Below are 16,169 nucleotides of genomic sequence, written 5' to 3'. Positions count from 1 at the left end.
TAGTTCTTTTTGGGATTGAACTGATTCTTGAAAGGAGGTAGAAAGGTGAATCTTTGGGTCGGTATCTCTACATTTGGGATGGACTGATCTCATGTTTGGTTCACCGTTATATTTGCTAAATTGATTGCTATATTGATTAGAACTTCTATCATGGTCCATTAGTTCTTTTTTGGACTGAACTCATTCTTGAAAAGAGATAGAAAGGTGAATCTTTGGGTCGATATCTCTACTTTTGGGATGGACTGATCACATGTTTGATTCACCGCTGTATTTGCTTGCTATTCCGATTAGAGCTCCAATCATGGGTCATTAGTTCTTTTTTGGACTAGACTGATTCATGAAAGGAGGTAGAAAGGTGAATCTTTGGGTCGATATCTCTACTTTTGGGATGGACTGATCACATGTTTGATTCACCGTTGTATTTGCTTGCTATTCCGATTAGAGCTCCAATCATGGGTCATTAGTTCTTTTTTGGACTGGACTGATTCATGAAAGGAGGTAGGAAGGTGAATCTTTGGGTCGATATCTCTACTTTTGGGATGGACTGATCACATGTTTGATTCACCGCTGTATTTGCTTGCTATTTCGATTAGATATCCAATCTTGGGTCATTAGTTCTTTCACTCAAAAGAGGAGAGAAATTCTGAGAAAGTATGTGCATGGTCGATGGGTTGGAGCACATAGTCCACTACACAGTGTAGCTTTCTTATTGGATCTAGAGTATTGGGCAATGGAAATAGACAAACTTGATGAGGAGGTGTTGGAAGACTTTTATGATGTGATAGGCAGGTTTTATGCTGATCTTGATGAGCATGCATCAGCTGTTACTGATCTTACAAAGTTTAAACTCAAAGAGGGTATGTTTGGTATAGAATTTGTGCAGAAACTTGCCACGGAGCAACCAGCGTGGAAGTGGTGGATGATGAATGGTGGTAGTGCACCCACCCTTAAATGCCTAGCTGTTAGAATCCTATCCGAATGTGCATCCAATTCAAGTTCTGAGAGAAACTGGAGCACATATAAATATGTACATTCCACCATCAGAAACCGCCTTCTAAATTGAGATGAAAAATTGGTGTATATGTACTGCAACCATCGGCTATTGGCAAGAGTGCAAGCTGAGAACTACAAAGAGGAGATGCCGCGCTGGACTTATGATGTAACCAATGATGAGGTGGACGAAGACGGTGAGCTGCAAGGGGAATCTCATGAAGTAGAAGCTACATGTACTTTAGAAGAGATTGAAGAGAATTTGGAAATTGAACCAACTTTGACCCGTCGCAGCAAGCGACGGTGGTTTAATTAATAGATTATGGAATCCATTGAGTGACTTCTGTTTAAGTTCAGAAACTGTTTATCTTATAAGTTTTTTTTTATATTTAGTTTAACCTTTACAAGGCCACAAATCACTATTAAAGCTTCATAATATACAAAACCCTAACAAATCTTTGCATTATCACATAGCATAATTGAAGCTGAAGTGAAGACAATTCACAATTCACTAATAAATTCTCGCAAGACAACGAGTAAATGTTTTCAAATGCTACAAAAACTATCCAAGTGATAGTGAAATATTTGTGAGAATGTCTTCATTCTCCTATTCACGCTGACCTTTAAGCTTATTATAGTCTTCAGACATTTTGAACATTGCATATAGATTTTTGGATATCTCATACTCACATATAGCACAATGAAAGCTATTCATCATGCTTTGCATCAAGCATGATATATGGTACATATGTCCGCATGGCAAGCTGAAGAGACCACACCACTCATGAAAGAATGATCTACATATGGGGCAAGGACCACCGTGCTCACCAGAAGTTGGAGGGGCCTCAATAGATGTTGGGTGCTCAATCAATGTGGCAGCATTTTGTTCATTTATAGTCGCCTCTAACTCTTTTACGTAGCGAGATAGCACCTTCACCTCCCTTTGCAAGTCTCTATTTAGGGTTGCTTCTGCATGAGAGCCTTGTGTAGCTTGTGATGCTTGCCTGAGTTGAGTTTGAAGCTCCTCCTTAACTTGGTGCACTTCCATTGATGCACCTTCTAGTGACAATCTAGTAGCAACACACCTAGTCGCAATTGCAACCATGTGCCGAAGCATGAATGACGGGAAGCAACATAAAACATAGTCATCTTGCGTTTTTGCAATGACATACCTAGCCGCAATTGCAACCATGTGCCAGTGCATCCACGCACGGTGAATTCTTTCAAAAAGATACTCCTATCATTCTAGCAGCAACACACCTAGTCGCAATTGCAACCATGTCCGGATGCATGAATGACTGGGAGCAACATAAAACATAATCACCCTACGCTTTTGCAATGACACACCTAGCCGCAATTGCAACCATGTGCCAGTGCATTCACGCATGGTTACTTCTTTCAAAGAAATGCTCTTGTCATTCTAGTAGCAACACACCTAGTCGCAATTGCAACTATGTGCCGAAGCATGAATGACTGGGAGCAATATAAAACATAATCATCTTACGCTTTTGCAATGACACACCTAGCTGCAATTGCAACCATGTGCCAGTGCATCCACGTACGATGATTTGATAAAAGAAATTTTAAACCTTTAAGTTTAAACGCAAAAAAACATCAATAAAATAAGGAAGGGTTTAAAAAATTAATGCTACACTGCTTTGAGAATGTGGAAAGCTGCCAGAAAGTTTGGTGAACACTTTTCAATGTACTTCTTTTGTGAAAAGACAAGCACCGGCGTCACCTTTATATAGCCACGGCGGGCTTGGCAGGCAAATAGCTTTACCCGGCGTGACCGTCGGTAAGATTCACTAGCCCGACGGGTCAACTAATTAGCCCGGCGACGAGCTACGAGCCGATCTCCAGGTCTCCCTGGAGGTCAAAAAAGATGAATGTCAATTAACAAAATATTTGTTATTTTGCATTTCTATTGGTAACCTGAAATTATAGTGTGATCACGTCATTTTGAAATCCCTACTTGTGTATCGTTTGGCTGCATCATGGCGGTTGGTTTCTTTTGCCCTTGTGGCTATGGATGATCTTTTTTCGCTTTGTCATCTTGAGGCTTCATGGATGCCTCATCCTTTACTTGTTGTGTAGAGGTAGAAGGTGTTTCCTCGGCCTCCTGTTCTCTTAGTTTCTCAAACTTTGTGTTGTCCTCCGCTAGTGCAGGACTTGTTGCCCTGTCCGGCTTTGGATCTTTCTCTTTGCGTGGCTCTTGTGTAGTAGCTGCATGTTGTGCAAATTTTGTTGTTTCTTCCTGTTTAGGATTTGTCTCTTTTGTTGGCTCATTTTATGTGGTTCTAACTGCTGGTGATGGTGGTGGGCTTGGCATGGGGTGATCATGTTCTGAAACAGGTGATGAAGGGCAGGGAGACACATCACCTTGATCATGTTGTGCTACTCCTTGTGTAGTTGCTTCCTCTGCTTGCTTTTGTTGTTCCACTGCCTCTTTAGCTTTCTATTCTGCTTCTTGGAGTTCTTTCCGGTTTAAAGCTTTTGCTTCTTGATACATCTTTTCCAGTAATTATGTGGGATTTCTAGTCTGTTTCCTGCTATGATGCTTAGTTCTTGGTCCTTTAAGCTCAATGGATACCCATTTTGTCGGGTCCTTACCTTGTGCTTGGCGACTGCATTCGTAAGAGTGCTTTTCTCTTTCAAATTGGTCTTGTTTTTGTACAGGTTCCTCTTGGTGTGCTGCCACGGCTTTTCTCTTCATTTCTTCCCATCGTGCTCTTTTTTCCTCGTTATCAGAGCTTTCACTGCTGTGCCGTTATGGCGAGCTCTCAACAGACTCTTCGTCAGACTTGTATGATCTCTTGGCAGATCTTGTAGCTCGAGGAGAAGTTTTTGCTGACACTATCCAAGTGTTCTTATCTGGGGCAGGTGGCAAGTTGTCGGCCATGCCGATAGCATGGTAAGAAATTGTGGTCAAAACCTTTGGTGCACCCAAATATGTGATTTTTCCTTCTTTCTTTGTCCCTTTCAATGTGGACAAAACATATTGTGCATGGTCAATTGGTTGCCTAGTTGTGATTTGAGAACTTGCGTAAAGGTTGTGGAAACCACATGATTGGGTGTCGTATACCTTGGCGGTCTTTTGACAAAGAAGTGGAAGTGTTGGTGATGGTACAACCTTGTGAGCTCTTCCACTTGTTTTTGGATGAGGTCAGCAAATGTAGGAGCAGCAGTTTCCTTGGTGAAGGCTCTTGCCGTCTTCCTATCCCTTGCCCTCATTGTTATTCCCTCTGTTGGTAGTTTGAGTGCTTCTGCCACTATCTCTTTGGTAATCACCACTTCAACTTTGTTCCCTTGCTGGTCAAAGATTTGAGCAGTTCCATCTTCTTTGATCATGGACAAAATCTCATAAGAGTTTTGGAAGTCCACTCCACACGGCTCTTGTTCATAGAAATCTCAGAGTCCCAGCCTTCGGTTGGCTTCTTTGGTCTCGGGTTTTGCGGCGACATCATACACTTATTTGGGTAGACGTGTGGCTCTACCTGATGTCCTTCATCGCTCTTGAATCTTATTGTGAACAGTGTGGTGTTATGCTCTTCAAACTGTTCCTTTGATAGATAGGTCGCTTTGGCCGTTTTGACTGAATCGGGGTCCATTGGTAGCTCCTGCAACTTTTCTTTTTGATTGAGCTTCTTCCTGGCCCTCTCTGCTACTTGCATGGCTCCTGTTGAGTGAAGAGAGTGTCAAAGTTAGCAAATTTGGCAGATTCTCTCTGAAATGTCCTTCAGTCTGAAATGCTGACAACTTTGGTCCAATTTGCTTCAAATCAATTTTGAACATGCATAAATGCATAAAAACATGAAAAGATCAAATTTATGAAGTCCAAACAAAGAATTACAACAAAAGTAAATAATAGTGATTACTTACAACTGAGTAATTTTTTCCACTTTTTACTAATTTGGCATTAGGCTTGAAGTATATACCAAATAGATACTCTGAGTGAAATATGGGCTCATTTGGATGCATAGGATGAAAATGGTGCCAGGTTTAGGATTTAGGTCTCTGAAACAATAGATGTAAAGAGATTTTGAGATTCTGAGCTCCAAATTTGTTCAAACTCGGCTAGTGGGCTTAGGACATCATGTACTTTGGATGTATGATGACAAAATAGCAAATTTCTCCCATTTTGATCAAAAAGTAAATAATCACGATTACTAACTTTTCTACCAAAATGAACATTTTTTGGTACAACTTGGTTCTAGGCATTATATAGACCTTGTGTATGTGATATGAGGTGATCTGGACCAAAAAATGGGGCTCATAACTCAGAATTTGGCTTGCAAGGACTTCCTTGCATTTTTTGGCAATTTTCCAAGTTATATGTGATCATTTTGGGTCATAGTTGAATTTTGGCATGTAATAGGTGTGTATAAGTGATAGGTGAGGTGATGATGCAACTTTCAAGCCAAAATAGTGCAAAAGTAAATAATCGCGATTATTTACAGCAGTCACATTTTTCTTGCAAAACTTAAAAATTGCAACCTAAACACATTCTATACACCTAAAACAAGTCCTAAATTGAAATTGGTAAAGTTTGGTCTTTCCGGAATCACTTTGTGCTTTGTCAACTCTGAAATGACCGATTTCTATGACTACACTGCCTCTTGAGTTGGTTAGTCACTTTGAAGGCTATGGACTTGTACACAACATAGTTGTGAAGCAACACATCCAATTTTGGCCCATTTGGAGTCATTTTGACCTCGTATGTCAAATTTGATGCTTTGTAGCCTTTGAGCAGTTTTCTGCTTTTTGAGGGCTTTGCTTGATTGACTTCACGGAACCAATCATATACTTTGTGTATAGACCTCGTAGGTAAGTTGTCTGTGGAGTCAGAATACAATTCTAGCATCTATCAAAAACCTAGCTTGGGGCATCCTTGACCCTTACCGAATGGTCAAATGTTGATATAGAAGTATTCTATTATGTTGGGCATGCTACAGTTCAAATCTCATCCGATTTGGTTGAGCTGACAGGCCGCTATGGTCGCTTTTTGGTCGTAGGTCTTCGTGCACTACTCGGATTCTAGGGTTTTTTCTAGGGGTTTAAACTAGCTACCGACCGTACAAAATGGATCATTGATGACTAAATAACTTACCCCTCATGTCTCGTGTGAAACAGCATTGAAAACGGGTGACAATAGACTCCGGGGTAAAAGACGCGCGAAAGAGGTCGTAAAGCTCTCTCTCCAAAGGCAACAAGTGAAAATGAGGTGGTTTTAGCCTACTACCTGGGATATCTATACTTGGACTTCCCGAACCATTTTTTCCCAGATTCCCTTGTTAGTGCTACTAAGCCGTGAAATCTATGTTATACTAAAAAATGTCCCCAATCAGATTCGTGTAGCTCATTCTACAAGAATTCTGCAAAAGTAGGTCTGGCCGCCTAATTTAGGCTTTCCGCTTCCATCTTTCGATTTGATTGAAATTTTTTGTGCTTGTCTGCCTTGACTTTCTGATCACCACCGTGTCTTCAATTTTTCCATCTGAGCTCCTTTGCTATTTATTATTAAATTTTTTACATGTTTATTGAAAAATCAAAGAAAATAACAAAATGCGCTAAAAAAGAAAAGTAAAAATCAAATAATTAAGAAAATCCATTGAAAAACACATCTTTATTGTTTTTGGTTGGATTTCTTCATTTTTAAGTCTCAATATCGAGAAAAATGATGAAAAACAATAAAAAAGAACTATTTTTGATGATTTTTTTATAGTATGTATACTATTTACACTCATTGAAGAGATGTTATTAGTTAAATTTTCCCTGTTGATGATTTAAGAGGGCATTATTATGTAATTTTGCAAAAAATCACACGTTAACATCAAACTTTTTCCTCCCTCTTCAAACATTGCCCTTAATTACTTAGTACTCTTCCACCCCTCCTAGATGGCGTACTCCGGGATGACTGTGTGCATGGGTTGAACAATCGTGTCTATGCATAGCCTCCGTTGGCTCTACCATGCTTTGACGATCAATGTAGTTCAAACCATTATGTTGTGCAAGAGTTGGGTATTGAGTAATTAACTCAAGGGTTTCTAATGTCGAGGCTTTCTGATGCTGTCTTCCAAAGAGAAAATCTCGTAGCATGTGTGCTCTTTGCTTGATTGTTTGATCAGGATGCTTTAGCACATTGATTTCCTGAGCTTTTGGTATCACTTTTGGCTTGTTATCAAGCTTTTACTCGCCATTGATACCTTGGTTTGTCTTGGTCAGAATGGTGCTGTTGAGGTTTCTGAGGCTTAACTCTCCATTGCTTGATTGGTTTTCCCATGTGCGGAGAAGATAAGTTCTCTTTTTTTTGTCAGATCCATTTCATCTTAGGTTCCTTGCTCAGAGATGCTTGTCTCTTTGTTTTGACCTTTGGAAGAACCGTCTTTGGTATTGTCGATGATGTTTTGGGCACCCGGGTTTGAACTGTTTTGTCCTTAAGCTGTGCTTTCGGTACCCAAATTTGCATGACTCCTTGTATGCTACGTGCATTTGCTTGTTGATAGGATGGACAAGATTGATTACTTCATGGTTTGGTTTGTTGATTGCTTCCCTTCCATTCCTCCTTGCTTGGTGCAATTGGAACAATGAGTTGTCCGCCTTAAGGTGATAGCTTGAGTTGATTCGTATCCCAATCTGGTACCGCCTTGTATGTCCGCATCCATGGAATTCCAAGAATCATTGTCTCATTCATGTGTTGATGTAGTAAGCGCAAAAACTAATGAGGGCATGAACATCCATGTACTATCACATTTAAGTTGACTACTCCCAATGTTGGTCTTGGGTTCTTGTTGCATCCTTTTATTGTCAAACACTATTCCATCATCGTATATGTTCCTTTTAAGGATTGTACCATGGTTTTTTGTCAACTCTACTCTAAAATCTGTATCAACGTTCTCTTCGACTTTTGTGTCCAATGATGTGTCATAAATGTGAATGGTATCTATACGGGCATCATGTGTGCTAAAGGGTATTTCCTAGCTTGTAGGAAAACTTATCATATAGACTAGTAACCTTGGGGTGCCTGAGTGAGTCGGTGCTAGTTATCTATGGTATAATTTCCAATGAGAGGTCACAGATAGGGTCATGCTTATATGCTTTGCAACTGAGTGTCTATAGTCTGGGATGGTTGGGTACATGCTTGGACATTGATTGTTTGCAGATCGGGAGTCTAGGTGTGTGTTTACTAGGGGATAGGGGTGTTGTGAGATCACTGGGCTATAGAGAGGCATTCACTGAGTGTGCTGGTGGTTTTCTCATTTCCCCCTTTCCATCTTGTGGTGCCCCCACTGAGGATCCACTGATTGCTTCCTAACAAAGTGTTTGTGAGTCAAGATGAAGTAGGAATTTGGTCTGGTGTTCAAAGGAGATGAAGATGCAGACAATTGGATTGCCGATTTTGAGCTATTTATGCCAGGTCATGAAGCAAATCTCCAGACTCTACCTTTGGTGCTGCGAGGTAAAGAAAAATCTTGGTTTGATGATTTAGAAGGTCTACACAAGTAGGAATGGGTCGGAGTTTGCGAGCAATTTATACAAAAGTATTGAAAGATGGTGTCGGCCTAGCATATGCAAAGATCATAGGCTTGCAACAGGATGTAAGGGCAGATTTGAATGCCTTTGTTGATATATTTGAAGCTAATTGGGGGGATTTTGCGGCTGTTACCCAAGCAACCCATGTGGGATACTTTAAGCTGGAGAGGTTTCTATCTTGCTTGCATCCCTATATTTTTCAGAGAGTGGATTATGAAGATCAAGAACCTTTGATGAAGCTGTCAGAGTTTCCAGAGCAAAGAGTCAAAAGAGAAAAAAAGATGGAGGCAGGATTGCTACCATCTACAATCACGACAGCCATTGGACCTAGGCCCAAACGGATTGATGAGCACCAAGAGGTAAAAGCTCCTTCTTTTGGAGATATGCATTTGATCAAAGCACGTGAAGTTGATGCCAGGCTAGAAGAGGTAGAACAAGTGCCAACTAGGTCTCAAAAGATACAAAGAGGCATATTCAGAGTGCCACCCAGTTTGCTTGCTCAAGAGGACGAGGTGATAGAATATCTTAAAGAAGAAGTGTTGGTTCCAGAACCAGTAACAAGGAAGGTAGCATTGGTGCAAGAATCAACAAGTTCAAAAGAGGGGTCCGAAAGTTCTCAAAGCTGCAGCAGTGCCTTGGACACAGATAGCATGTGGGAGATAGAATCCATGTCTTCTAGGTATGAAACTTATGATGTTTTTCATGTAGATGAAGTGATGAAATATGTATACGAGTTTTCTGTTATCCAGTTGAAGGTCGAGGAGAAGCATAGTGCAGATGTGGATATACCTTGTGTGAACCGGCCAGTCAAGCAACCTTCTATTGTGTCTTGTGGTGGTGAGTCCTTGCTAGCAGAAGAAGTATGGTTTGATTGTGAATCCAACTTGATTGAAGAGAAGTTTTTTGAGGATGACTTGCAAGAGGTAGAAACAGAAGTAGAGGTATGTCAAGTTGCTTTATCCATGCAGGGGGTGGGGCAACCTTGCCTTCATGGGCATATAGAGGTGCATAGTATAGTTTTAGAGTTTGTGTGTAGCCTTGGAGAGCTAGCTTCAGCAGATAACTCTATGAAAATTGATATAGGTGCATCCTATAAGAGAGAGGCTCCATGCAAAGAGGAAGGCGATACCAACCTTGCAGGTGATGAATTGTTCCAAGAACATGTTGAAGCTCTAGCAGGTCATACTCTTGGGTATGAAAAGTTGGTCTTGGAACCATTTACAAAGGTTTTGAATACAGGTTTGCAAAGGGAGCAGGTTTTCTTGCCTATGTAGCAGGCTCAAGCAAATGGCAAGGCATTGAAGCTATGTGTTGTGTTGTTGATGGATATGTTGTTACAGGTTGCTTTGCAAGGTGTACTATGCACGTTTCAATGCTCATATGATAATGATGATGATATGGAGGGTGCTCTAGCAGATGACCGGATAGCTGCATATGGTACCGATGCTTCAAGTGAAGGAATGTATGCTTATAGTTGGCATGAAGACTTATGGATGCAGGGTAACGAAGCTCCATGCTATAAAGAGCTAGAAGGGTGGCTTGTCTATTGGCCTACAAATGCAAAGGAAGGCTTGGATATGCATGCTTTACCGGTGGATGGCAATGAGCAATGCTTTTTTTTAAATCCAGGTGGAGCCTACACCATGCTTGGGGAAGCTTCGAGCTTTCCATTTGATCATGGCGGATGATGCAGTAGATGCTTTTCTCTCTATCTCCATCCTATCTATACAACCACTATATCATCTTTTTCTTATGCATTTTATGTACCTGTTTTACATCATTCTATCATATGCAGTCTTTTTTTATCTAAATAATGTTGTGGTTGAGCATGAATCATCAACGAGGGGGTGGGCAATGATGGTACAGCCAAGCTGTGTCGACCTATGGAAGTGCAGAAAGCCCAGGCATGGCTGTTTGCAGAAAAATGACAGGGACATTGGGCAAGTATTTGATGGTGCTAGGAGAGAGGTACACCGAGATGGAGCATTCGCTAGTGGGAACTGTCAGTGTTCCTTCCTAATATCATAGATGACACGAGCAAATGATTATATCACAAGGCTGGAAAGGAGGCAAGGGATATTGTATGCAAGTACTATGAAGTTTATGATATGGGATTTTGGTCGAGATGTCTACATGACACTCTACTTGACAAGGTTTTTTCTGTGCTTGAAGACACATATCTCATGGCTCACCAATCGGACGCTATGGCGAATTTGTGACTCGAGATTAATGCTGATAGACGTAGGTAGTCTTTCTTCTCAACAAGATCAATACCTGAGAAGTCCTTTTACAATGTGGATTCCATTTGTTTGCGGCTCGTGGAATAGTGGACGTGTTGCCCTTTAGGGTAAGCTGGCATAAAGTGAAGTATAACCGACATGCAACAAGGGTGGTGGGAAGCAAGACTAAGCGGGGATTTTTTTACATGGTGAAGATTGAAGCTGGAATTTACGATGAAAAAAAAATGCTACTATAAACCGGGTGGTTGCGCTAGTGTACCACAGTGCATGAGCAGGAGAGGATTCAACCATGGTTTTTTTTCAACTCTACTCTAAAATATGTATCAACGTTCTCTTTGACATTTGTGTCCAATGATGTGTCATAAATGTGAATGGTATCTGTACGGGCATCATGTGTGCTAAAGGGTATTTGCTACCTTGTAGGCAAACTTATCATATAGACTAGTAACCTTGGGGTGCCTGAGTGAGCCGATGCTAGTTATCTATGGTATAATTTACAATGAGAGGTCACAGATAGGGTCATGCTTATATGCTTTGCAACTGAGTGTCTAAAGTCTGGGATGGTTGGGTACGGGCTTGGACATTGATTGTTTGTAGACCGGGAGTTTAGGTGTGTGTTTACTAGGGGATAGGGGTGTTGTGAGATCACTGGGCTATAGAGAGGCATTCACTGAGTGTGATGGTGGTTTTCTCATTTCCCCCTTTCCACTGTTTCCTTTTTTTTAAAACTTGGGAATGTGTTGCTTAAGGAAATAGACTAGAATTAAGTCCTCTTTTTTGAAGATTTTTGTTAGATGGGAATCAAAAAACTATTTTTGTTTCCTCTTTTGTGCATAGATGTGAGCTACAGTAGTTAGCCTTTTCTTATCTAGCTTCTCTAAATCTTCAAGTCTTTCTGACAATTCATGTCCACTCCACTCAAGGTCTTTTTCTACCCTTAATGTTGGCAATAGAAATTCTATTGGCAATATGGCATCAAGACCATAAACAAGGTCAAAGGGTGTAGCATTTAAAGTTGTTTCGAATGAAACTCGATAATCCCATAGAGCAGCGTGGAGATTCATTTCCAAGTCTTTCCTTCTTGATATAACCACTTTAGTCAATACTGAGCTAAGAATCTTATTTGTATACTCAGCTTGTCCGTTTGTCGGGAGTTATGTGTTCGTTACGTGAGCCAGGCAGGCGCTGGGCCTCTGACTGTGAGAGGTGTGAAAGAGAGAGAATGAAAACAACAGATGCAACTGAATCTGAAATCACCGTACCCTTCAATTAATCCATTAAATCATCGAGTATAACTTAATTCTTAGCCAAGGCGGACTGTTAACAACACCGTCACTTGGATCATCTGCTAATTAGGAGTTTAAGCTCCCGTTTACAGGATTAACCGGGCCATTAACGACACCGGACTTAACGAAATGCTTAATCAACCTTTGGACTGATGTCGGTGATGAAAATTCTCTTTTGCTACTTCAAATGCTTCAATTGACCGTGGATCCTGCAAGCTTATACTCTGCTTACTGCCTCAATCTTGCTTTGTGCGCTTTGCACTGCCTTATTTGTTGTTCACGAGTCTCAACTTCTCCTTTACTCAACTTGCTCCGATTTCCTTAACCCTTGCTGGGCCTGCCTTGTGCTTTCCTTCTGATTCTTTAATTAGGTCGATTCCTTTGCTTATGCTGAGAAAGAGCCCCTTGATTTTGTGTCTCAAGCACGAGAGCGAGATAGCTTGTATCCTGCTTCAAATCTTCCCTTGCCGGCTTGCTAGCCAAGGTCTCCTTCTCCTCTTTTGTTAATTCCCTTCACGCCTTTTGCCGAGCTTCCCTCTCTTTGCCGGCCTCTTTCTCTGGTATAAGGCTCGACCCCTTCTTCTTGCCCCTTCTCTAGCACGGATCCTTGTCAAAGAGAGAGAGAGAGAGAGAGAGAGAGAGAGAGAGAGAGAGAGAGAGAGAGAGAGAGAGAGAGAGAGAGAGAGAGAGAGAGAGAGAAAGAGATTTTCCTTATCCAAGCGAGTGGGAACTTGCTTCCCGAGCATGAGATCGAGAGAGAGGGAGCTTTGGTCCTTGCTCCGAGCCCTCCCACCTTCCTTTTCCTCCCCTTGTCCTCGTTCCTGCTCTCCTTAATTGCCCTCTAATAATAGCCCTCACTTCCCCCTAAGCAATGACGGCGCTGTCATTGCTAGGTGGAAGCAACGCAATGACGTGGCAACCCGGACTTTTCAGTAGCGTCAAATTTTGCAGAACTGGTACCGAAGAGGAGCGCTATGGCAAGGGCTGTAACTTTGCCTCCATGCTCGCTGTCGACCGCACTCTCCGGTTCCCAGCGCGAGCTCATCACCCCTCCTCTGCGCCCTCTACCTGCCTCCATATGCCATCCATCTCCTTTTCTTGTTTTCTTTTACACTAAAACACTTGCTTAATTAATTGGGCGGCCATTAGCCATGCCCTTTAGGTGGGCGGCCGATTTTATTTGGGCAGGCGGTCTTATTGGGTTATGGCTTTGCAAGGGTACCATTTTAGGCATTCACATCGGCTAAAGCTTGCAAAGCTTCTCCATTGGGCGGCCATAATCACTGCAAGGGCACAACATTTGGCATAAACCGACCAATGCAATGCCAAGGAGTACATGTTTTGGGTGGCCATAGCCCCCTTGGCTTCTTTTTGGCTCTTGAAGGGAGCCCCGTTTGGCATACTCTCGGTTAAGCATTGCCAAACACAACAACTCCAATCTTCCACCAGCTCTTGACTAACAATATCATCGTGATTCCAATGCTCATATCAACTTCTTAGTGCCATATGCCTTCAAGATGCAAGTATAAGTGGATGCATTCGGAGTTTTTTCCTCGCTTTGCATCTGCTTCAAATAGCCAGCTTCTTGGTCGTGCCTTGTTGGCTACATCCCGTAACCATTGCATTCCAAGGTCCGATCGAGAGCCAAAACTCCGAGATGGCACTCCAACCGAGTGGACCGGGCTGGTGCGAAACCGGCCCCCGGTAAGTCTTAAACGATCAATAACATGGCAACCGTAAATCCGATCACCGATCTAAAAACACTGATGCGCCCCACAAAGTGAGCACTTTAGACCCGTGCATTCATTTCATTTCTGTCCCCTCAGTTGCAGTTGCCCAATCCGGTACAGATCTGCAATCAACTCAAACTTCAAACTACCATAACTTCTTCATTGTAGCTCCAATCGACGAGCCGTAAAGACAGCCCGATAGAGCACTTCAAGCACTATAATTTTAGATCATAATCTTCCATCTATGCTCACTTCAAGCATAATCATTTTTGGCATCTATTGGCCCTTTTAAGCCGGAATTGGTATATATTAATCATTAAACTTGGCCCGTTCCTGATCACTAACCATTAAATGTGTAGGCTTCAAAGAAGCTTAGCTTGCATTTCTCAGCTCTGTTTCTCTACATGGCAGCGGAGCTACACGACACCGTTTGCTTGTGAGTGATAGGGAGCTGACTTGTTATGGATGACCATAAATCCATTAAGCAGATACTCGATTACCTCATTGAGGAAATGAGCTCCCCTAGCACTAACAATTTCTATTGGCAGTCCATATCTTGTGAACACATACTCATATAAGAATGTGGTAGTGGTTCTGGCATCATTCTTTTGAATTTCTTTAGCCTCGACCCACTTGGTCAAATAATCCGTAGCTACAATGATATATTGAGCTTGGGTTCTATAAGCAGGTAGCTATATTGTCCCAACAAAGTCTATACCCCATTTTGCAAAAGCTCTAGCCCCCATCATTGGTCTTAAGGGCATGCTATCTACTCTTGTTGTCAGTTTTGCTCGTTGACAAGCATCACACCTTCGAACATATTATTTGGCATCTGCAAAAAGTGTTGGCAACCATATGCATGCCATTAAGATTGCTCTTGCGGTGGTCTCACTAGAAAAGTGACCTCCAGCTAATCTAGTATGTGCTTGTTCTATAATTGGAATATATTTGTCTTCATTTGCACAAAGACGCAAATGTTGATCCTTACCTCTCCGATACAATTGGCTTCCAATGAGAGCATAGTCTCTTGCTTCAGTTTCAATTACTCTTTGACAGTGTTTACTCATATCCTCAGGAAACGTTCTTCTCGTTAAGTAAGTCACTAAATAGTTACTCCACTTAGGAACAGGTGACATTTGAAACAATGTTACATGAGGCATGGGTGTGTGTTTTTGACATTGAGGGAATTCCCTTACAAAAGAGCGAACATCACTCCTCATAATTGGCCAAAATACTCCAAGTATCAAGATCCTTTGCATAGTTTGGTCTTTCGCAAAGTGAAGTCCTACTATGGTAGCATGTGCTTGACTTAGGTATTGTTTTTTCTCTTCAAGATTAATGCATAAGATCAATATTCCATATCGGTTTCTTTTGTATAGCCTACCAGCTAGTACTTGATACATAGCCGATTGCTCAATTAATCTGACTATAACAAGAAGTGGTATTTGTGAACCACTTGAGCTATGGTCATCAATGATACCATACTTTTTGACCATTGAGGTATCAATTCCACAAAGAACAAATATGCATCTAGTAGATCATCATCTACTCCTTTAGAAGGTTCTCTTGAAATAATCCTAGACAAATGATCTGCTCTTTGATGAGTAGTGCCCTTTTTTACAACTACAGTGAAATCAAATTTCAGAAGAATGATGAACCATCTTAATATTCTTCCTGTGCTGCATGGCTTGTTGACCAAGTACAATAAGGCTTGGTGGTCCATGAAGAACAGAAATTTGTTTGCTAATAGGTAATGTCTATACTTTTGTATGGCATAGATCATTCTTAATCCTTCCCTTTTGGTGGTGGTATAATTATTTTCCGCCATGTTCAACTGTCGACTAGCATAAGAAATAGGAAAATCAATTTTCTCGTGGTTGAGCTAGTATACATCCTATGGCAAAATTGGAAGCATCTACATGTATGTGTAATATCTTATTCGAGTCTCATGCTTTCAATATTGGAGTAGTTTCATAAAGGATTTTTCACATGCTTCAGTCCACTCAAAGTGTGTAATCAAGCTATACATGGATTTTGCAATTATAGCGTACATGTAAATAAACAATCTATAATATCCACAATGTCCCATGAAGGCTTGAACCCCCTTGACTGTTGTTGGTCTAGGCAAATCAGCAATAACATGAATTTTATCCATACCAGTAGCTATGCCATTTTTAGACACTATATGTCCAATAATTTTTCCTTCTCTACGCATGAATGTGCACTTTTCAGGATTCAAGAAAATCCTATAAAGTCTACATTTTTTAGGTTTTCAAAATGATCAACCCGGATTGATGAATGTACGCATAGATCATCCTGTTGAGATGTAGAGAGAAAGAGAGAGAGAGACGAGACAAGAGACACACCATATACGCTCCCAAAGACTGATT

The 16,169-nt window shown here is 41.3% G+C and overlaps 1 protein-coding gene across 1 annotated transcript; it reads left to right on the top strand.

Annotated features, from left to right (window-relative positions):
• The first annotated feature begins 8,801 nt into the window (after positions 1-8,801).
• LOC147427247 (uncharacterized) lies at positions 8,802-10,211 on the top strand. Its single transcript, XM_086498284.1, has 2 exons — positions 8,802-9,779; positions 9,864-10,211. The coding sequence occupies exons 1-2, from the start codon at positions 8,805-8,807 to the stop codon at positions 10,209-10,211; spliced, it is 1,323 nt and encodes a 440-aa protein (XP_086354410.1). The 5' UTR covers positions 8,802-8,804.
• The last annotated feature ends 5,958 nt before the right edge of the window (positions 10,212-16,169 follow it).

The sequence above is a fragment of the Adiantum capillus-veneris genome, chromosome 24 (assembly GCF_014529385.1).
Source record: "Adiantum capillus-veneris isolate H3 chromosome 24, ASM1452938v2, whole genome shotgun sequence".
Taxonomy (NCBI): Eukaryota; Viridiplantae; Streptophyta; class Polypodiopsida; order Polypodiales; family Pteridaceae; genus Adiantum; species Adiantum capillus-veneris.
This window is presented reverse-complemented; position numbering and strand designations above follow the sequence as displayed.

What these genes read in the sequence shown, in the direction of transcription:
- LOC147427247 (XM_086498284.1), top strand. Translation starts at nt 8,805, where the DNA reads ATGGAGGCAGGATTGCTACCATCTACAATCACGACAGCCATTGGACCT. An exon ending in CAGGTTTGCAAAGGGAGCAG is followed by an intron (nt 9,780 to 9,863) that starts GTTTTCTTGCCT and finishes ATGTTGTTACAG; the next exon opens with GTTGCTTTGCAAGGTGTACT.